Below are 23,280 nucleotides of genomic sequence, written 5' to 3' on the forward strand. Positions count from 1 at the left end.
CACCGGGCGGAAGCAGTCGTGCTTTGCTGGGAGCAGTCTGCAGGCTTGTATTCCCAGCAGGCCCTTAGCTTCCAGATGGGGGTGCCCATCTGCCTCTTAAATTGCTTCTGAAATTTCCAGTTTCCAGGACAGTGTTGGGCTTATAGAAATCATGATTATTATAGCTACAAATTGTGTACCTTCTTCAACCCAGACATGTTTGCAGTAGCTGCCATTTGCTCGATGTCTGCGATGTGCCAGGTGCTCAGCTTGCAGGATGTATTGCTCACTCACAGGAACCCTGCAAGGTGGGTCGTCTTGTTCTCGCAGAACAATTAAGGAAACTGAGACTCAAGACATAAGTGACCTGAACCAATGCACAGAGACTGGGGGTGGCAGAAAGGGGTCACCCCAAGGCCCCGGCCTTGTCACAGGGCTCACCGCCCACTGTGCAGCTCCAACCCCGGGGAGGCATTTCACCCCATCTTGCAAGTAAGGAAGCCGTGGGTCCAGGGCTTCCAGCCAGCAGAGACTCTCAGGTCTGGCTCATTCTAAGTCTCCCGCTGGCGTCCTCAGGAGAAGTGGAGGGCTTCTTGCTCCAGAAGGAAACCACCAATTCCAAGGTCCCTGGCTGTGGGGGGCGGGGAAGGGAGCTGAAGCCGCCTGCTGAGCTCCACTGTGATGCCCAGTCTCAAGCTCCGCCTCTGGCCCTACCGCCTGACCAGTCCTCTGGCTTCTCTGGGGCTGCTTTCTCACCTAATTCCTCTGCTTAAAAAGGAGGATGATCTAGGTGGTGTCTGTGGGCCCAGACGGCTGCTCCCGTGCCGTGCATTTGAGTGAATCACAAAAAGCGCCCTTGCTTCCGAGCAGGCTCAGGCTTGGGGCAGGCCAGGGCCTGGCAGGCAGAGTGCAGAGCCCGGGCCTCTTGCTCCCCCAGGCAAGCCTCACAGCTCTGTGTGCTGGGTCCCGAAAAGTCCCTATAACTCTAAACAGCCAAGGTTCGGATTCGGAGAGTCCCTTTAAAAGAGAAAAGGGAGTTTTGAATGTCAGTCTCCTTCCAGCCCACAGCGACCTGTCACTTCTCTCCTTCTGGCATCGAAATGGCACATCTGACAGTCACCTCCCACACATGGAGCAGCCAGCCCGCTTCTCTGACCTTGCTGGGCACCGGACACTCTAAATTTAGCTCCACACCAAGCTAAAATGTCAACAGGACCCCGAGCCCCTCATCCCAAGAGCTCAAACAGCAGGAGAAGCTACACCCAGCTCCCCTCCCCATGACACCAGACACAAGTGACCGCCCCACCCAGGCCCAGGAGGAGGGACCCGCTCAGCTAGGGGCCGAGCAGCAGCCACGAGCCTGGCAACTTCTGATTCTGAGCTTCAGGGCCTCTGGCCACTGCGGCTCTCAGGAGGCCCCCAAATGGGTCTCCCTCAGAAGGCGGAGCCCACGCACTTCAGAAAATGCGGGACACATGTGTGCACCCCCACGAGGTGCTCACCCCCACCCCCGACATGCCCGGGGCTCCCGCCTGCCGTGCAAGGGGCGCAGATGCCCCCTGACAGGGGTCCTGCTCCCCGAGGCTGGAAGGGGCGAGCCTCGCCTGACGGGACACTGTGGCTCCTTGGTGCGCGGTGCTCCCGGATCCCAGGAGGCATGGAAATGTGGTTTTCCAGAAGTGAGCCCGCGTGAAGCCTTTGGTGACCCCAAGTGGAAAGGCGGTGTCCGCACCATCCCGGCCTCCTCCCCTCGCGCCCCCCTGCAAGCGAGGGTCCCTTGGCTGTTTCTGTCTCTCTCTGGCACCCGTGGCCCCCCCCCCCCCCGTCAGACTCCCGTCCCTCGGCCCCTCTCTGTGCGACCCCTCGCCTGGCTTCAAGGCGTGGACTGGCGCCCAAAAGCGCCCTCCCTTCCGTCATTGCCCACTGTGGCCGCTTTGATCTCCATCTGCTTCTCCCTGCATCTGCGTCTTCCTCTCCTCCTGGCTCTTCTCTACGCACCTGCTTCTGTCTGTCTCTGTCTTAGCTTCACTCAGTCTCTCTCTCTCTCCCTGCTCCCCGTGTGTCTGTTCCTTTGTCTCCTCTCTCTCTGTCTCTCTCTCTGTCTCTCTGTGTCTCTGTCTGTCTGTCTGTCTCTCTCTCTCACGAGTCCCACCCATCATTTCTGTCTGTAAACACACCCCACGCTCCCTCTGGCTGCCCTGCAGCCCCTAGGGCCCCCTCCCACCAGCGCCGGCCTCCCTAAATCGCCCACTGTTGGTGTCCTGTTAACAAGTTAACACAACCCAGAGGATGTAAAACTACAGGGTGAGCTGCTCCTGTCCTGGAGGTCACACACCAGGAGGGGTGGGCAGAGCCAGACCCCAGCTCCAAGAGCTCTTGGGGAGAGCCCCCCACCCCTGGCCCTTCTCTGCCCTGGAGGCTCCGGTGTGCTGGGCTCATGCAGCATCACCGCCCTCCCTGCGTCTGTCCCCAGCGGCACCTGCGTCCTCTCGTGTCCTGTGCTTTCTGTCACGAAGAGGACCAATAGGATTCAGAGTCTAACCCTGTGTGACTTCATCTTGACCCTTACCTACATCACTTCCAAAAGACCTTATTTCCAAAAAATGTCAGTCTGAGGCTTTCCGGGGGCCATGAATGTGGGGGAGATGCTACCCAGCCCACTGCAAGAGCGAACCCTAATCGCCAAGCCTAGTGGACGTGGCTTATTAGCTCTATGCAGGATTTGTTTTGGTTATTCAAAGCAAAAATAGTTTATGTTTCCTACTAATTTTTTAGATGATAGAAGCATATTAAGGGGGATTTTAAATATAGAAAAATCGAAAGAGGAAAGCAAGAACACCCACAAACTTACAACTCAGAGATAGATCTAAATTAGCATCTTGGAGGGCATTCTCTACACATACACACACCACATATGCGCACTCCCAAACCCACATTATTGCAAGGAGGCAGTTGCTCCAAAGTAGACTCTACGTTTCTTATTCGCTTTTTCACTTAACACCATAGCATGGCCAGCCTGCCAGGTCAACACGCACATTCTTTCATAACAGGCACTGGTTTAACTGCTAGGTTCCAGTCACTTTTTCCAGGACCTGACATCCACCCATCAAAATACGCATGTTCCCTGCCCTTGGGGAACTTTCCTTCCCACAGGGGCCAAAAGGTGATAGAAGCTGAAAGGTTTAATATGCTACAGAAAAAAGCAAAGGGTAGAACAAGAGAGGTGACGTGAATACTGGGCAATGGAAACTTCATTGAAAAAGTGATCTTGGGCCTCCCCGGTGGTGCAGCGGTGGAGCGCTGGGCTGTGAAGCTGCCTGCAGCCTCTGCAGTGCCAGTTCGATCCCCGGCTGCTCTCCGGCCACCGGAGGAGGGTCCCACATGGCGCGCAGACCTCTCCTGCCGCCCGCTGCTCCCCTCAGCAGTGTACTTCGGTCCTTCTGCCTGCTCTGCTCCCTGCTCTGGCTCTGGTGAATTCTCTCACCCTCCCGCACTTCTGACTGTACCCAGTGCTTGTATAAATAAATAAATAAATAAATAAATAAATAAATAAATAAATAAATAAATAAATCTTTAAAAAAGAAAAAGTGATCTTTACACAGAGAGGTGAAGACCCCAAGGTATTGATAATTCATTTTTCATGGCTACATAGTGTTCCGTAGGTTAGTCATTTGTTGCTTAATAACGGGGATACTATTTTGAGAAATATGCTGTCAGGCTGTTTTATTGTTGTGTGCCGCAGAGTGTAATTACATAAACTTACATGGTAGAACCTGCTACACACCTGGACTGTTTGATACAGCCTGCAGGACCTCCACAGGAGGTGTGGGTTGTTGATGAAATATCGTTAAGCACCCGATGACTGTATATTTGCAGCAATATGTTTAACTAGTGTTCTGTTGATACCTGTGTGTCCCGACCCGCGGGATTTGTAGGCACGAAAAGAGAAGGGCTGAGGATTGAAATGAGGGGCTTGAGACAACTTGACGCTAGCGGTTGCTTCTTTATTTTTTCTTTACCTTTTCTTACTTTTCCATGTCTTTCTACCTGCCCTGGCCTTCTCTCTGCTCCTCTCGCAGTAACCCCTTTACTCTCTCGTGGTTCTCCTCTTAAATCTCTTTTCTTTCTCTCCTCTCTCCCTCGTTCTGCTCTTATATCCTGGTAGCTCCTCCCATCGTACCTCCCAGTCTCATTTGATTAACAGGAAAAACCTGTGGTTTCTCAGCAGGCAAAACGGTAAAGCAAAACTTAATTGATGGCACGTGCTGCGCAACACTGCGCATGCTCCAGACACCTGTGTGTGTTGTATTTTGTTCACTGTTATGAAAGAGACTTTACTATATCCCCCGCATACCATATATGAACATTCGTGAAATTATTTCCTTATAGTAGATGTCTAAGACCCTGAATCGCCAATTCAAGGCATTTACTCATTTCTATAGTATGAAACCTACTGTCACCTGCCCTCCAGATTTACCTTTTACACTTACAGGTTCACAATTCCTCTCCCTCTACACACACACACACGCACACTATACTGTATTTGTGATTTATTTTTAATTTTACCAACATTAGGGTAAAAACATTTTTATATTTGCAATGCTTTGACCTTGCCACTGTGGAGAAGTCTCCATATGCTTGGGACTCTGTTTTTCTTCACTTACAAACTCCTTTCTCATTTCCTTTGAACACATTGTCTATGGAGGTACTTCTTGCTTTGGTAAATGGGAACTATGTTACGTGCTGCAAATAATTTTCCTTCTTAGATTTATTTTACAAGCATTTAAAAATTTTATATTGATAAAAATATCAATCTGTTAAAATAGTGTGTGGAATCTTATCATGATTAGACGGGCTTCTCAACTCCTTGAATTATAAAATACATCAACTTCTGTAATTTTCTCTTTTTTTACATTTACATGAATCTACATAAAATTTCTTCTAATATAAGGAATAAGAAGGAACCCATCACTTGGGGACAACCAGTTGTCCCCATAGTATGCGCCAATAAGTATACATCCCAGTGGCCTCAGTGTCTACATTCACGATGCTGTGCAACCATCACTACCATCCCTTTCTGGAACTTTTGATCATCACAAATTCCTCCCTGCGGTAACCTCTATTCTACTTTCTGTCTAGAAGAATTTGCCTATTTTGGGTTCCTTGTGGGATTGGACTCATGCAATATTTGTGTGTTTTTTTAACCTTGCATGGCATAGTGTTCCCAAGGATCTTCCACATTGTATCATTGTGTCACTTTTTAAGGCTGAGTAATATTCCAGTGAGTGGACAGACCATAGTTTGTTCGTTTACTCATCAGCTGATGGAAAGTTTGGTGGTTTCCACGCTTCGTTCTTGTGAATCCTGCTTCTGTGAACAAAGACATGCAAGTCTTGAGTGCCTCTTTTGAGTTCTTTGTGGTTTATTCCTCCAAGTAAGATCGCTGAACCCATGGTAGCCCCATTTTTGACTGTTAGAGGAGCCCCTGTGCTGTGTCCACAGTGGCTGCACCATTTTACCTTCCCCCCAGCAATAACCAGGGCTCCCTCTTCTCCACATTTTCATTAACACTGACTTTGCCTTTTCTTTTTGTCAGCAGCTGTCCTAACAGCTATAAGGCAGTAACTCCTTGTGGTGGAGTTTGCAGTCCCCTAAAGCATGGGGACCCAGGGGTGCTGAGCAGTTCCTCACAGGCTTCCTGGCCATCTGTCTTCTCTGGACAAAGGGCTACTCCAGCCGAGTCCTCTGCCCATCTCTGCATTGGCTTGTGGGCATCTCTGTTGCTGAGTTGTTGTAGAGATCTCTGCTTATCTTGGCCATGGGTCACCCCTTCTCAGTAGGCGACTTGCAGATGTGATCTCTCATCTGTGCTTTGTCTTCTCATCAAATAGGTCTCATTTGTTGAGGAAGACACGTGTCCACATCACTAGGGGCCCTGCCTGAACTCCCACCGTGTGTGGCATCTGTCCCTCTTCCCTCCATCTGGATCTAACAGCCCCTGGGGAGCTCCAGGCTTCTAGCTCCTCTGTGGGGCTGCAAGGCAGTCCCTGGGACAGCTCATGGCTCTGCCCCTCTGGGCCAGGCCCTCCAGGAGCTTCACACCCAGGACATTCTGCCACTTCCCTCTGTGGGACTTGGTGACAATTGTCTTAACTTCCTTCTATCACACACCAGAAGCATGTCAATGTTTTGTTTAAATATTCCTTTTATTCTTTATGATTATAAAAGTGCTATAAACTCATTTAGGAAAATTTGGAAAAACCAAAATATTTAAAAGAATAATTAGAAACACCATAAAATACACACACACACGTGCACACTCTGAATTACCCTATTACATCTGCACGCGTTTCCTTCTCATTTTTAGCTCTGCACATGAGTTCACCATCTAGCCTGTTTTCTGGTTAGGTTTTCCCAGTGACATTAACTTTAGAACTTTAGAACATTTTCTTAGATACAGAAGCGTTCTCCACGGCGTTCATACACACCAGCCAGGGCCACCCACAGCCTGCCCTCCACCAGCCTGCACCTGAAATTCAACAACCTGTGTCCAGTGATTCGGGGAAGAGCGCCTCCAGGTGCGGCCTGTCCTGTGTCATTATTCTTTCAGGTGAAATGCCAGCTGCCAGGGCACTGTGGGGGGCCCACCCTCTGGATTCTTCTTGGCTGGACAAATCATCAAAACAGCATCAGACAGATCAGCAAAGGAAACACAATCTAGTAGCTTCCAGCTGGGGGTTCATCCACACGGTTATACGGTCTAAAGAGTCATGGAGCAAACTGAGGATGTACATCCTGCTTTTAGGGACCTGAGGTAGCAAGAAGGGAGAGAAGAGAGACTTCACACAACAGACTAGAAAGGGGAGCGGGGTCCTCGTGCTGTACAGATGAGATTCTTACAGAGGACACATTCAGTGGGCCTACAGCTGGACGACCCCCACCCACGCCCCCATACACAGCTACATTCTGCTGGGTCATAAAGGAACACAATGATGGCTTCTCCAATCAGGAAAAGGGCAGAAGCTTAGGGCGTGGTGGTCTCTTCTATTAGGGAAGGAGACAGACTTAGGGCAGGACAGGAGTTTCTCGCAGCCTCCAGGCCTCACTACCTGTGGCCAACAATCTGTGGTTTTGAGTAGTGGTCCTCGCCTGAGCTCACAGGCCTCTGCTGGCCTCTGGTTTCCACACCGAGGGCACAGACGCCTGCTCTGGGCATGGCAGGAGATCTAGCTGACCCTGTGGGGGCCAACCCCACTCAACACCAGCCAGTTTTGCACCCGAGCTAGTTTTGCGTAAATTGATGGTTCTGTGGAAAAGGGGAGAAGAGAGAAAAGAATCTGGCTCTTCCCACAGCCCCACTGTTAACTCTAGGCCAAAACTCAGAAAAGCAGCCCAAGTAGAAGCAGATCACGGAGCTGCCAGGCACCGCTCCCGGCCCCTCACCCACTGCATCACCTCACAGAGAGCAGAAGGTTCCCGCGAGGGGAGTGAGGCTGAGAGGACCCCATACCCTGTGGTCAGCGCGCATGCACACAGCCGGCGGCACTGGGCAAGGTCGGAGCCTGCTGGGTAGGGGGTTGCGGGTGAGAAGTCGGCCTGGGTGGCCCAGCACCTGCGCTGGGCAGGAATGTGTGTGCCAGAGGTGTCTGCTCTGCCAACTGCAGCTCCTGCCGAGCTGCTCAGAATGCTCTTGCAAATGCAATTCAGTTCACCCCCTCGAATTCACACCTGGGATTCCAAGAAAGAAAAGTCGAGAAGCATCAGTAGCATCCCCCTCTGTCTTCCTACTGCATAGTGTGCGCACGTGTGCACAAGGGGTGCTGAGGCTGGCGCACAGCCCAGCCCGGGAAGATCTCTCTTCCATCCAGGGCACCCCCAGACCCTGTCCACCGGTACCCACAACTCCAGCCCACCTGCCCTCCTGCTCTGGATCCAGGTTCTTTTAAAAGGAGCACATGCATCTCCATCCCCCGACGGTCAGTGAGGCACAGGCTGGTTCAGGGCAGCCCCAGGCCCAGCAGGCCTCCCCGCTTCTCCTCGCTAGGCCAGGTCCAGGCCAGGCCCCACAGAGAGCTTCTCACCCAGTATGGCGGCCACAACGTTGGAGGGGAGCCACAAGGTGAGAGCTGAAACACATGCTAAGTGGCTCCCCTCTGTTGTGCTGACCAGTGGGATGGAAACCCCCTGGGGACCCCAGTCCCGCCACCCTGTGACCCCACCCATCATCCCACAGAGAAGGGGCAAAGACACAGGAGGGGGCCCCTACTCCACAGAAGACCTGGATCCAGAAGGACAGACCCCTCTCCAGAAGGACAGTCCAGCAAGCCAGTGCGAAGGAGGCTGGGGCCGCTGGCCACCCTGAGCTACAAAAAAAAGCAACGGCTTTGGAGGGCCCACTGGCAGGTCCCCACGACTGCCCACAGCGCTGCTCCCCACGCACTCACTCACCCTTCAAACAGGCCCCTCCAGCTCAGGACAAAGGCTTGGAGCGTGAAGAGGCAGCTGAGCCAGAAAAGGGGGGAAACAGCTTCTAATAGAGGGGACGGGAGGGCGGCACGGGGGTGGGGGTAGATTTCCCCCGTAACAATTTTAACCATGACTATCACTAGAGTCGGCCAATCTGCAGGCCCTCTTCCACTTCGGGGTTCAGGGTGCCCTGGCCATGGGTAGTTGACCGAGGCCAGAAGAGACGCCAGGTCTCCACGCGCCCTTCCAGCGCTCGGCAGGCGAGGCCTCCCCAGGCCAGCAGCGTCTGAGCCCAGAGTTCAGCCCACACGAAGTCATATTTAGAGACTCCCACTCGAGGCAAAATTAGAAGCAGCGAGAGCTCAGCTGCGACCGTTCTGGGCCAGAAACATCCAGAGGGTGTTGGCAGGGCACAGGGACAGGGCCCAGGCGCCGCAGCCTCCCACCAGTCCCGAGCTCTGTGCTTCCCCCACTCCCCTCCTGCTCTCTCTTCTAAGACAGGCGGGGTTGGGGGAGCAACGGTTCTTAATCACAGGTGAAGGACTGGAGGGCAGCGTTCGTGGAGTGGATTCTGTCCAGCCACGGGGGCCTCTGTAGGCCGGACGCCGCGTCTTCCTTGTACCGAAATAAAACAACACATCCGTGGGATAGATTTTTAAGGGAACTAACCAGCCACGAGCAAGGGTGATCCATAAGTTAAGGTGGTGCCACTGCAGTCCCGTCCCCAGCGACTTTCCTACTCAGATCCGCGTTTTCTCAACAGTCTATTTCTCCTCTACCCCGGGGGGATGTAGGTAACACGCGGGGAGGCCCCCCAGGCCTGGGGACCTGGGGGAAGAAACTGCTTGTAAAACTTGTAGACAGCTTGAAAGTATTGACTGAACGCCTCACGCGCACGGAGGCTTACACGTGTTCCTGCGTTCCCCAGGCGCAGAGACTCTAGGAGAACTTTTCCAACGCGTTGTTAACCATCAACTGTTCTAGTGCATTTATCCTAAAGGCCGTTGGAAAGAAAATCACCAAACTGCAGAGGCTCAGCATCCAGGCAAACCCAGTGTGTAGACCACAGAAAGAGACGTCCCCCGCACTGGCCCTGAATCAGCCACGCGTGCCCATGTGCCGGCAAAACCAGGAAAGGTTTTTAATTCTGCAACTTGGCAATGTAGAGTTTGCTCAAGACCCTTGCCTTAGATGTAAGGAGAGTGACAAAGCTACGACAAAGGGATGTTTAGTCTGTGCCTGCCCCACGCAGGCGCACATCACGTCCAGGGCTTGGGCTGCACCTCTTAACAGTGCTGTGAGTCTGGCTCCAGGATCATCATTCTGTCCATGATGAGACTCGAGGAATTTGGACATTGCTTAGCCCCCTCGGGATACCCGCCAGATGAGTTCGGGTTCTGGTGAGGTCTTTCTCCCTGGCTCATACCCCTCTTATTATCAGGACACCAGTCCTACTAGATGAGGGCTCTTGACCTCAGTTAACCCTAATATGTCCTTAAAGGCCCCATCTCCAAACCAGTCACATGGGGGTTAGGGCCTCAACGAATGGACTGGGGGACATAGCTCAGTCCCTAACAGGTAGCACGTCCAAGAGCCCGCCACTGCCTAGAGCCCAAGGCTACATCCAAAGGTGTCTTCTGCTCTTCCCCAACATAAGTAATGACCTTTATTTTCAAATTAATGCCTTTCCAAACTTGGGGTGTTAAAATGGCTTTTCATTTAAGTTTTCTTCATGTGTACAGCTTTACATTTTAAAATCTGTATATACTACATCACCATCACCACCGTGAGTCCGGTTTCTAATCCCCACCTAACAAACCCATGCCCTTTACCTTCTCCCCACCCCACCCCCCCTCCATCTGGGAACTACCATTTTGTTGTCAGAACATAAGAGTTGTTTTTGTTTTGTTCTTTTCCTTTGTTTCTTTATCTGGCACATATGAGGGAAACCATCATGTTTGTCTTTCTCCACCTGACTTACTTCACTTAGCATGATCCCCTCTGGGTCCGTCCATGTTGTTGCAAATGGCAAGGTTTCACCTTTTTTATAGCTGAGTAATATTCCACTGAGTATAAATACCACACCTTCTTTACCGTCTCATCAGTCAGTGGGCATTTAATTTGTTTCCATACCTTGGCTATTATACATTCATTCTGCAATATATAATTGGGGTGCATATTTTTCAAGTGAGTGTTTTCATTTTCTTTATATAAATACCCAGAAGTGGAATAGCTGGATCCTATGGTATTTCTAATGTTAACTTATACATTCTCTTCTCCATAGCGACTATTCCTATTTGCATTCCCACCAACAGTGGGAATAGGCAGTGTATAGGGCATTGAAAGTCGTCTTAACCCAGAGACAACTTACCCGCCCTCTCCATGCCAGGCCCCTCAGACAGGGTGGGGAGACACCTGCTGGGTGGGGAGACACTCAGCACCTGGGGAGGGTGACAGTTTCACAGCAGTGAGCGCTGACCTGGTGGAAAGGATGGAAAAGGACTTGCCTAAGCGAGATGGGACAGTACAGGGGAGCCGGTTGACTAGAAGCTTGTCCAGATGACACCAGACAAAATGGCTCATCTACTATTAAGCTACCCAAATGCTACTTGGTTTCACCACCTTCTACCCTGCATAATGTGGTTTCAATGCCCCCAAGGAGCCAGCATTTCATTCAGTTTCTCTTTTCTTTTCTCTAAACCACCAGCTAACGTCCTGGAGGGTGACTCCATGGACCAAGATGTGGAGAGTCCCGTGGCCATTCACCAGCCAAAGTTGCCTAAGCAGGCGCGGGATGACCTGCCAAGACACATCAGCCGGGACCGGACCAAAAGGAAAATCCAGAGGTACGTGCGGAAGGATGGCAAGTGCAACGTGCACCACGGCAACGTGCGGGAGACCTACCGCTACCTGACCGACATCTTCACCACCCTCGTGGACCTCAAGTGGCGGTTCAACCTGTTGATTTTCGTCATGGTTTACACAGTGACGTGGCTCTTTTTTGGGATGATTTGGTGGTTAATTGCATATATCCGAGGAGATATGGACCACATAGAGGACCCCTCATGGACGCCCTGCGTCACCAACCTCAACGGGTTTGTCTCTGCTTTTTTATTCTCCATAGAGACAGAAACCACCATCGGGTATGGCTACCGGGTCATCACGGACAAGTGCCCTGAGGGAATTATTCTCCTCTTAATCCAATCTGTGTTGGGTTCCATCGTCAATGCATTCATGGTGGGATGCATGTTTGTAAAAATTTCGCAGCCCAAGAAGAGGGCAGAGACCCTGGTCTTTTCCACCCATGCCGTGATCTCCATGCGGGACGGGAAGCTGTGTCTCATGTTCCGCGTCGGGGACCTGAGGAACTCCCACATCGTGGAGGCGTCGATCAGAGCCAAACTGATCAAATCCAAACAGACCTCTGAGGGGGAGTTCATCCCTTTGAACCAGACAGATATCAACGTGGGGTACTACACTGGGGATGACCGTCTGTTTCTGGTGTCACCGCTCATCATCAGCCACGAAATTAACCAACAGAGCCCCTTCTGGGAGATCTCCAAAGCCCAGCTGCCCAAAGAGGAACTGGAGATTGTGGTGATCCTGGAAGGGATGGTGGAAGCTACAGGTAAGGCGTGTTCCAGCCGGGGGCATGGGTGCTGGACACTACCCCTCACTCACTGCAGCACCACCCTCTTGCTTGATGACCTAGTAGGCCCGTGTGTCCTGTCACTTTAAGTGCATTCACCCAGAAGGCTAACCACTTAGCTCTCAAAAAGCCCTTAGGGAAATTAATTAGTAAGCATATTTTTTTAAAACACCGCTTAATAGATTTTAAGTTTCCAAATATTTACTTAAATTAAAATTTGATCTGTCTCTAAAGAAATTTTTAAATGACTTTAAAACAGGGGTTAATTTAAATACTTGAAGTTATTTATTTCCCAGCCCGGAGGAAGAAGATGAGCCTTTCAAAGGAACCCTGACAAATTGCTTTAATAAAAATACAATTTCACTCCTTCTTGGGAAACCATTTATAAGGCCCATAGCATTGGTTGTCTTTTCTGTCAAGTGAGCCCCTGGGGTCTTTCTCCATGTTCTCCCTGCCACACCCACGGAGGCTGCCTGCTGCAGATCCCATTTGTAACTGCCAGCAAGAGGGGAAAACGCAGAAGATCCATTCATCACAATCCTGTTGACCCTTCTGCTGTCAACAGGTAATCATCATTGGTGTGGTTGGGGGAAGAAGAGCTCTTCTCAAAATAGAGAAAATGTTGCTTTTATTGAGTTCCACTTGTATCTGGACATTCCAAGAGTTACCCATCCCAACAGCAAAGCAGATCTGACCCGTATTTTCCTGTAACATCCCACAGACCAGAGCCAGAAACTGATGGTAACAACAGGAAAAGTGTGAACTGGAACCCGAGCTCACCAGTTCCTTGACTGTTGTTCAGCACTGTCCATATTAGCCTGGGGACCTCCCAGGGGTACAGTCTGCCCTCCTGAGCCTTGAGTCTTGGCTGGAAGTTAAAGGTGGTCTACACAACCTGGATATGCAGGCCCCCTTCCACAGGCCGGTCCCAGGTTCTTCATCAACCCCCAACAAGTGAATTGATTCTAATTATCTCTTAAATGAAAGTCAGTCACTGCCTGTCTTTCTCCCTGTCCCCACAGGCCAGTCCTGATCTCTGGTACATTTCTCTTCTGGGGGGTGCAACTGCTGTGGTCGGATTTTTAAATGCATCAAACAGTGGAAATGCGCGAGACGGGCTCTGCATGGAGCCCAGAGATATGAGGGGTCTCCTTTCCTGGAACATGAAATGAACTAATCCAAAAAAAAGCTTGAAGGAATAACAAAATAATTATTGTGAAATAGTGAATAGATGTTGTACATGTGAACAGGGATATTGTGTTTTGAGCCTGATTTTTGGGTGTACTCAGGAGGCAATAGCTGTGTGTGGGGGCGGAAGTGGGGGAGCAAACAATTCAAACAAGGGGTTCCGCCACCTGCTACAGCCCAGAAACTTCTCCCACCTGGGCTGAGCACAGGGACTCTGGAGCCCCTTAGTGGCAACCACTGGAGGTACAGTCTCTGGCACACTGACAGCTGAAGCTCTGGTCTTGGTATTAAATGTCTCACTATGCCCACTCTCAATAGGACATAGGGGTCGGCAATGGACAAGTCTTGTTACTGTTGTGCCTCTGAGCTCAGGACATAAAAGCCACTGGGGATGGACCCTCTGGTAACTGGTGTTAATGTGAGCTTCAGATTGCACAAGCTAAGTTACCAGTTCCTGCAAACCGAAGCCCAATCTTGAAACGCAAGTAATTGCAGGAGACATCTCTATGATGTCTCTGAAGCAGAACCCTCCCTGGGGGCAGACAGGGGGCAGACCCTGTCTTTCTGATGACAGCTTGTAATGAGTGAGCCTTTCCAAAGGGAGGAGCATCCTTTTCTTGGTGATTAATACTGATGTTTGCCTCTGAGCACCCAGGGGCCTCTCTACACTGTCCTGGAGAAAACTGGGTAGCTGCCAGAAGAAAGAGTCAAAACTCTCACCACTATTCCTGGAACAGGCAGCCTCTATTAATCTTCCTTTTAAAAAATAGTTTTATATTTCCTGGCAAGTGGAGGGAGGAGCGTTCTAGAAAGTTCTGAGCTCGTCTAGTAGCTTGATCCTACCCGGCTGGGATTCCTACAGTTCAGTACCTCCTGCACATCTTATCTCTTAAGCTTCAGCAGGATGCTTTTTCTGTGTGAATAAAGAGCACAATTGGGATTTATGGCCATTAAATAGGCCCTGGAGGGAAGAAATGCTTCAGTGATTCAAAGTGTAGGAAAAAATAAATGTGGACCCAGTGTACACACAAGGCAAGCAAATCTGCAAGCTCTGATCATTTATTGTAGGGCCCATGGGGAATCAGGAGCCATGAAAAGAGTTAACTGACCCACAACAGATTCCACTTTACTCATTCCTTCCTTCCAATATATCTGAGTTGACCTTACATCACTGCAATCCATGTCTCCCGAGGCTGAGCCCCATGCTGCCGCCTGGACAAGGTGCTCTCTTCCTGTCATTTCAGTCCTGGGCACCCATGGGGTGTTTTCTGGCCATCTGAGCTACCCCCAGTGAGCCTGGGGTCCTTAGTGTGCTGGTCTCAGGCCAGAACAGCCAGAGGGCACACCACTCAAGAGCAGTAGCCAGATGTCAGCCGTGCTGCAGCAACCCTGGCTTGTCTGAGTCAGGCTCCCTTTGAGAAAGTGCAGTCTGCTCCTTAAAGACCCCGCTCTGTGCAGGCCTTGGCACGGGCCCTCCATGCCATGAGCTCTCTGACCTCCCAAAGGGCAGGCTCCCACCCACGAGGACAAGCCCGCCTCCCTGCCTGGTGACTGGTCTGCTTCTGCCCAGAGTCAGAGGGGGTTGTGTGGCGACCTCTCCAGAACCTTCCAGTCATGTGATTCTATTTTTGAAAATGAATCAAACCCTGGAAAATTCTGACACCAGCCACCCAGACATCTGGAAACTGGCCGTGTCTCATCCCACAAATATATTTTTAAAGGGGGCCCTTTGTGTTCCTGACACATGGGCAATTTTGAGATAGTGATGTTTACAAAAGAGTTCATCGCTATGTAAACAAACATGCTCTGCAGCTGCACAAATGTGCATTAAAATAGTAGAGCATTCATATAGACTGTTATTTATAGAGGGCAGATTGGCCTGCAGGCGAGATGACAGTTACACAGAGCTGGGCCTGCTGCCAGTGGGCGCCTCACCATAGCCTTTCTGATTGATGAACGGCCATATTTACCCCCACCATGATGCAACTGTGACAAGCAGCCCCTTCCAGTAGTACCTGAGCAAGAGGCTTCATTAGAATGAATCCTCGTCACGCCTTTTCTTCACACTTTTTATTAGGGAAACTATAGAACTTACAGAGGACTTGTCCAGATCCTATTCCCCTCTATTCCACCACTATCTGCCCCAGCAGCATATCATTTTAGCAGCAAGCACTTCTGTGTGTGTCTCTGAAGGGGAATGACCTGTTTCAAAACATGGCTTTGCCATGACACCCAAGTAACGAGTCATTTCTTAAGATCAAATAACCACAAAATGTTCAAACTTCCAATTATAAATGGAAAGTGTCTTTTTTTGTCTTTGTCCTCTTGTTTTACAAGATGCTGGTTTGAATTGGGATCCGAAAGAAATTAACGCACTGATTGGCTACGCTCTCTTCAACCTCTCCCTCTCTGTGTTCTCTTTCCATCTCTGGTCTTTTTGTGCTCTCTGTTCAATTCTTCGCAAAGAAATCAAGATTTAAATACTACTCAGGGGCCTCCCCAGTGGTGCAGTGGTTGAGCGCTGGGTTGCGAGGCTGCCCGCAGCCTCTGCAGCACTGGTTCAATCCCCGGCCGCCAGGCGAGGGTCCCACATGGCGTGCAGACCTCTCCTGCCCCCCGCTGCTCCCCTCAGCAGTGTCCTTGGGTCCCTCTGCCTGCTCTGCTCCCCAATCTGGCTCCGGTGAATTCTCTCACCCTCCCACGCTTCTGACTGTACCCAGTGCTTGTATAAATAAATAAATCTTTTTTCAAAAATAAATAAATAAATACTACTCAGAAAAACTAATGAAAATGAAGAGTGGGATGAAGCCAATTTAGAGAGAATGTACTAGGTAACACTTCATAGATAAGGGAGCCTGAGAGTCCAGATGTCACTGTTGGTGGGTTCTGAGAAGGAAGCGTGTAGTCCCAGACGTACACAAGGAAGCAGGAGGTAGGTGAGGACGCCGCAGGTAGTGGGGATGCTGGAAGTGGATGAAAGCACCCCTTCGTCCTTCACCACAGGCAAGCCTGGTTCTGAGGCTTGAATAACATTCACGGGAAGACCCTCATCTTTGACAGCACAGTTGGAAGGAAACCCCCCCACTCTTGTATTACGGATGTGGGAGTGGAAGCCTCAAGCCTCCTGACTTGGCTAGTCCAGTAGCCATTGGGAGAGCAGGAAGTTGAACCCCAAGACCACGGATGATGTCTAGACCCCAAGTTCAGTGCTCTTGTCCTCATGAGTTCTGTTGGTTCGCGAAGAGTCTGTACATAAATGTTCCCTCAAAGACAGCTGGTGCTTTGTGTGAAGACAGGCTTTCTACTCTTTTCTCTCACATTAATTCCTCTTTTTCTATAAGGTTTGTCTATTGTGCTCCCGTGTTATCAATTTGTTTTTAATGCAATCACACAAATTTTTAACAATCGTATATTAAAACAAGTTGTGCTGCAAAACAGTTCTGAAAACGAAATTAAGTAAGTATTGTCTACAAAAATACCCCTGGAGGGAGATGATGCACCATCGTATCTGATGTCCAAATACCATTTTTCTTTGCTGTAATGAAAATACCACTTGACTATAATCGGGGAGAATATGAGACTGCAGGGCTTGAAACGGTGGCATTTCTCAGATAAGACGGTTGAGGGGTCACTTTAGAGCACGCCTAAGCTATTTCTGATAATGATGTCTCATAGCTATTACATGTTTCAACTCTTATTTTCTCCTTTTGATAAATTACCACTAATCCCTCCATTAGCAAGCCATTATCTTGGGATTTGCCATTTTTCCCTTAAGAGCTATAACCCTCCCCCTACCCCACATTAACATAGCTTGGGGAAAGAGTTCATTGATGAGAACTGAGATGCTAAGAACTCGGCTAAAAATCTCCTGGCAAGTGCTGTCTAAAGAGTAATGAAAAGCTTCAGACATCTGAATGTTTTCCTAGTTATAAACACACCATCCATCAACATCAAGAAATCCAACTATCCTTTCTTCTTTGAACGTTAGGTCCAAGTTATTTATTTGGGACTTCCTTCCAAAATGTCCTCCTCCACATAATATATTCTGGCAGAGTCATTGGCTGGATAAAAACCAAGAATAATTGCTCCCCGTAAGTGGCAAATGCTCTGTGGTCTTCAGCGGTTTGGGGACTGTGTTCTGGTTTACCAGATTCCTGACAACCTGAGGTTGGATGTTATACCAAGTAGAATTTTTAACTTTCTACCACTTCTCTGAAAGGAAAAATACTGTACTCTGCTAAGCATTCTGATTTTGTTAAACTTTCCCCATGATTTAGAAAGCAGTGCACAACGTTGCCATATATTGTTATAGTTGAAAAGACCAAAATACGGGACAATTATAAAAATTTTCTTTAAAACACTGTTCCCAGAAAATCCGTCATTCTTTCTTCCCCACACGAGCCATCAGAATCTACTCAAATAGATGCTCAATAGAAATCAGTCATGGCCACCAAGTAGAGGCAGTTTAGATTTCAAACCCAAGAAAAACTTGGACCAGCATCTAAATGTTGATTCTGACAAAATGTCAAGTCGACTGTCAAGTTGGGAAGAAACAGCTCCATTGATATGAAAGAGGAGACCATGTGTGCTGGTGTAGTGGCCAATAGGGCCACCTCCACATTTAGAGACGACTGTCAACTAGCCTGAAGCCTCTTACCAGCATACCCTTCACTAAGCAGAGTTGATTATTTCCTAGGGCATTTAGTAATATGAGTGCTTGTCAGCATGCTGCCTGTGAAACAGTTCTAGCCGATACTGCTAATGACCAGAGAGAATCACTGGGAAAACCATGTAAATTATTCACACACACGTGTTTCTGCTAAATACTTAAACAACTGGAGGTGCCTCTTCCCCAGCTAAGCATGCCCTTGCACTGCTGTCCTATTGCAGCCTACTTACAAGTCTTGTTTGTTGTATTAATTATTTAGTACGCCTCTTCTTCAAAAGTAATGTCCCTCAGCCACAGCTCAGCTGATCCATGCTTCTTTGTGTCATTAATAGCATGAACCCATGTGCCTGCACACCAGAGTTGCTCCATTCACTGGCTCACCTAACTTCTCTATGGTTCGGTGACTTCCACTCTAAGTTGGAAACAGTATGGTACCTACCTCCCGGTGACCCTTCAACTTGCCAAATGCTATGAAAAAAAAAAAAAGCAGGTCATTTTCCCCCAGAGACCACACAGGAGAGAGCCAAGCTTTGTCAGGAAAAAAAGGCAGGGGAGGTAGGGAGCGCCGGTCCCAGCGAGTGGTTCTGCTATTTCCAGGAAGCCTGCATCCGCCCAGACAAGAAGACAGGGCTCCCTCCTGCAGCCTGCTATCATCAGAACGGCAGCCTGGAAGAGCCAGTGCACAAAATGTGCGCTCTCAAAGTAAGAACAAATGGCAGCCCGGCCCCGGCGCCAGCTACCTACCTCGAATTCCAAATCGATGGAATCTGGACTCATGAGGATCACTGGACTCAGAAAAGGCTTTGCGTTCCTATAGATAGTAGCATTTCGTCATCACAATTTCTGCCCAAGTGGACATGAATATAGATTAGTCTCAGGTCTTCTAAGGCAGCTGCTTGGTGAAGACAAGGCCAACAGTCTGCATCTGAAAACAATATTTCTGTGTTCCAAATTCTCCTCCTAGTTTTTCATAAGAACTCTGAGGAATGTTGATGTCCCAATTTGGAGAATGTCTTAATTCAACCAAATAATATTTACTTATACGTAAGTCCTTATAGATACTTCTGCTTTAAAGTATAGAAATACCTCAACAAAGTAAACTGTGAATGTGAATTTCTAATAGTCAATCCCATTGTTCTCTAAGTGCTAGGAATGGTAAGTGTGCATACCTGAGCTGAGTTCTGCTGCAGTAACAAACTACACTAAAGGCTTAACACACAAATGTTTATTTCTCACTTGCACTATGCTTTCGCTGCGACTCTTCATATCCCGTTTCCTCCAGGGTACAGACATGCTACGTAGAACATGCTATTCTCACTGCGGGGAGAAAGAAAAATGGCAGGATGCCTCGCTTCTGCTCGCCATTTATTAGTCATAGCAAGTCATCTGGCGGTACCTGATGTCCAGGGAATGGAGAGACAGAATTCTTTCACAGGGACTTGGAATAAATAATCAAGGACAGAGTGATACAGTCTATCATGGATACCCAAGTGGCTTGGAAACTGGTGGGCTCCATCAAAAGCGTTTGCGTTAGGGTTGCCATGTACGGTGGACATTAGTGTTGCCCACCACGCTGCCCATAAGGAGCTCACATTGGAGGGCGGGGGTTTGAAGGGCTTTCTGTAAAGGCACAGCTAGTAACGATGTCAGACTCTGTGAGGGTCTCTGTGGCAACCACTCCACTCTGTCCCCAGAGCACGAAAGCAGCCACAGGCAATAAATTTAAAAACAAGGGAGGCCATGTTCCCGTAAGAGCTCGCGCGTGAACACGGAGCATCTTCAGTGTCATCCCTCCAGACATGCCCCCTGTTCCCAGTGAGCAGAGCCCCACGGTCCTGGCAGCAGAAGCGTCGGCCATGCGGGTCACTCCAGTGGAAACTATAAACCGGGTGACTGTCCCTTCCCATTTCAACAGTCCTCGCAGAAGCACGCGTCACAAGGGAGCTTCGGTAAGACTAGGCCCTTCACCGGCCTTGAGGAGTCAATCCCCAAGCCACTTGGGACAAGCAGCAGGATGGAGCAATAACTTAAAGCCGCTGAAATATGGGTGGTTGCCATAGTAAAATCTAGGCTATCTTGCCTGATAGAAAATGTGATGCTAAGATTTTGTCAAGCTGGCCGTCCCATCCTGCTGACAGCCCCAGACTTGCCATGAAATGTGTGCATAGCTGGCTTCTCTGCAGAATTTCTCCCACCTTTAAATTCCTTCTCACTGGTTAAGACTTTGATGTCAGAAAATCTGACTTCAAAATTCGCCTCCACCCCTGACAGTGCGAGTGGGTGTACCCCATTCATCAACATCGCCAAACCTCTTTTTCCATTCTGCATTCTGAAAAATAGGACCAGTACTTTGGCTCCAAGAAGACGCCATGAGATCATACACGCCTGTTATCCATAGGCCCTGCAACACAGTGAGTGGTAGATGAACTTAGAGTGAATTTATGATTCTGTGAATCGTGATATTCTTACCCACCATTCATTAGGTGCCTCTTAGATGCCAATGACTTTATTAGATTATTTTCAATCCTAAAAACAACTCTGCAAGGGAGGAACCAACCCATTTATCTTGAGAAGGGGGTTGGGGAGAAAGCAGCTTGCTCAATCAAGGACACTCAGCAGGTGAGGTGGGAACACAAGAGTCCAGACTCAGAGCTGCCAACCTCCCCAGTCTGCCCCTGTACCCCTGCAAAATTTCATAGTACACATGTCAAGTGTAAAAGCATAGTTGTAAGATCAAGTTCATTTGTACAGTTATGGCTGGGTGATAGCTTCTCTTTTGGTTACTGGCTCACCTCGCCCGCCTGCAGGAGAGTTACTGCAGGAGAGTTACTGCAGAGAGTTACTGGCTCACCTCGCCCGCCTGCAGGAGGCAGGCGGAGGCAATCTGCTCTTGCATAACCATTGGCATTGAGTCTCTGCAAAGGGCACCCATTGGCTTGTATTCTTAGATTCCACACCATTCAATGTTATCAGTTGATGATGCAGTGGAAGCTTTGGGTCAGCTCCACCCAACGTGGCCTGGTGCCCTGTCCATAAACCCAGAGAGCAGCCAAGCAGCCAGCTCACAAATCCCTAGGGAAGGAAACAAAATTTAACGCTGAAAGGGAATTATCAATTCTAATTCTGAAATCTCTGTCAGAAAACGCTGTAATGAAAAGACTCCGGCTTGGCCCCGCCTTTCGGGATATCCATTTCACCGTCAAACGTCCAAGACCCTTTTTGCAGTTGCATGATGATGGTGATGATGATGGGTTTTGTGCAGTCACTGAGGCCGTCCTTAGAAGACTTAAATTAAGCATTTGCTAAGTAAACTTTCCTTTTATCCTTCCTCAGCATATTTATATCTGGAGAATATTAATAGAAATCTCAGACACCTGATGGATAAAGGAGGGTCTGATGGGTTCAAGAAGAGCACACAGTAGGGAGCATCAAGAGCACACTGTAGGTGGGCCTCCCCTGGTGGCACAGTGGTTGAGCGCTGGGCTGCGAAGGTGCCCGCAGCCTCTGCAGCACTGGTTCGATCCCCGGCCACAGGCGAGGGTCCCACATGGCGCGCAGACCTCTCCTGCCACCCGCTGCTCCCCTCAGCAGTGTACTTCGTCAGTCTGCCTGTTCTCTTCCCCGCTCTGGCTCTGATGAATTCTCTCACACTCCCGCGCTTCTGACTGTGCTTGTATAAATAAATAAATAAATCTTTAAAAAAAAAAAAAGAGCACACAGTAGGAAGCATAGAGGAGATGAGAGTGCGAAGTGTGAATCTGAGATGGACCATGTCCACATTGGTCCAAAATTAGTATATTTTATACAACTCAGGGGGCTAAAGTCATGATGAAGTATTAGTTCTTTATTTGCTTGAGGTAACTGGTTATTTATACTATCCCCCCAAACAAAATCAGGAAAGGTGTACCATCCTAGAGGCGCTGAGCGATGCTGGTCCATGATTTTTGCAGAAGTTCTTAAGGATTCACAAGGTCAAACTGAAAGCAAGAAAGATTGTGAAGTCCCCTCCCAGATCTTCCCAGCATGTTCCTTTGTCTTCATCCAGAGGCGCCTCAGTGTGTTCAGGCTGTGCTGTCACCCCCAGGCAAGGGAACAAAAGAGCTCACCACCATTAAGCCAACAGCAGACGGGTCACCACCACAGTTGAGGGGAAAGATGACCGGGTCAAGAGCAAGGAAGGGCCGGGCTGCATCCAGTACACCTCCAGGCCCTGGCAAGAGTCACAGCTTGTGTTTGGTGGAGGAATTAGCAAAAGCCTCACCTGTGGGTGGAAACACCCACCCCTGGTGTTGAAGAGGGTCACTGGAGACACTGTCAGCAAAGCCACGTGTCCCCTTGTGCCACAGAAGAGGTAGACTCACGCGGGGGCACTTCTTTCCTCGAGTTCAGGCTACGCAGGCTCAGCGAGCTGCAATCTCACCAACAATGAGCACCAGAACCCGGGAGCAGGTAGCCAAGGGGGCAGGAGACACTGGGGGCATTGGACAGAGACGTGCAGCTGCCGTTGGTGCTTCTCACGTGTCCTCCCCGTGTCTCTTATGATGAGGTCAAATCTAGAGGTGCACCCACCCACGAAAATCTCAGCTTCCATTTCTCCTCTCTCAACCCTCCAACACCACCTCCCTCTCAGACAGCAGCTGGCGTCACCCTGGGTTGAAGCATGGAGGCCAGCAGACTGGAGCGCCAGCCTCCTCCGGGCCACATCCAGCCCCGCAGGGCCTCAGACCAGGCCTGACTTCCATCCTGTTATTGTGGGGCCCCATCAGTCAACTCCGGGTCCCCACCTTTGCCGACTCAAAGACTTTTAGATCTTATTTTTTTTAAGATTTATTTATTTATTTATACCAGCACTGGGTACAGTCAGAAGCGCAGGAAGGTGAGAGAATTCACCAGAGCCAAAGCGGGGAGAAGAACAGGCAGAAGGACCGAAGCACACTGCTGAGGGGAGCAGCGGGTGGCAGGAGAGGTCTGCGCGCCATGTGGGACCCTCACTGGCAGCCGGGGATCGAACTGGAGCTGCAGAGCCTGCAGGCACCTTCACCACCCAGCGTTCAACTGCTGCGCCACCGGGGAGGCCCAAAAACTTTTAGATCTTAGATCGCAACCATGTCCTCTTTCCTCTGACTTCACTCTTGTCTTGGTAGTCTATTTCCAGCCACAGAAAAACCTTCCCTAATTTCTGCCATCTTAGAGAATAAACCAAAACAAAATTCTACTGCTCTTGATACCTTAGCCCTTTCCAGTATGTCCCATCTCTCCACTAGCCTTTCCACGTTACTTCTAGAAAGAATTGTCCGTCACGTCCATCACCACTTTTTCACTTCCCCGC

The 23,280-nt window shown here is 49.5% G+C and overlaps 1 protein-coding gene across 1 annotated transcript in view; it reads left to right on the forward strand.

The window, feature by feature from the left end:
* The first annotated feature begins 7,525 nt into the window (after nucleotides 1-7,525).
* KCNJ6 (potassium inwardly rectifying channel subfamily J member 6) overlaps nucleotides 7,526-23,280 on the forward strand; it is a 39,277-nt gene continuing 23,522 nt past the window's right edge. Inside the window, exons 1-2 of the mRNA XM_054700273.1 lie at nucleotides 7,526-7,533; nucleotides 11,153-12,073. Coding sequence (XP_054556248.1) covers nucleotides 11,176-12,073 — 898 coding nt within the window. The 5' untranslated portion in view covers nucleotides 7,526-7,533; nucleotides 11,153-11,175. The remainder of the gene's footprint in view (nucleotides 7,534-11,152; nucleotides 12,074-23,280) is intronic.

This window comes from Talpa occidentalis, unplaced genomic scaffold (assembly GCF_014898055.3).
Source record: "Talpa occidentalis isolate TD23 unplaced genomic scaffold, MPIMG_talOcc4v2.1 talOcc4.4, whole genome shotgun sequence".
Taxonomy (NCBI): domain Eukaryota; kingdom Metazoa; phylum Chordata; class Mammalia; order Eulipotyphla; family Talpidae; genus Talpa; species Talpa occidentalis.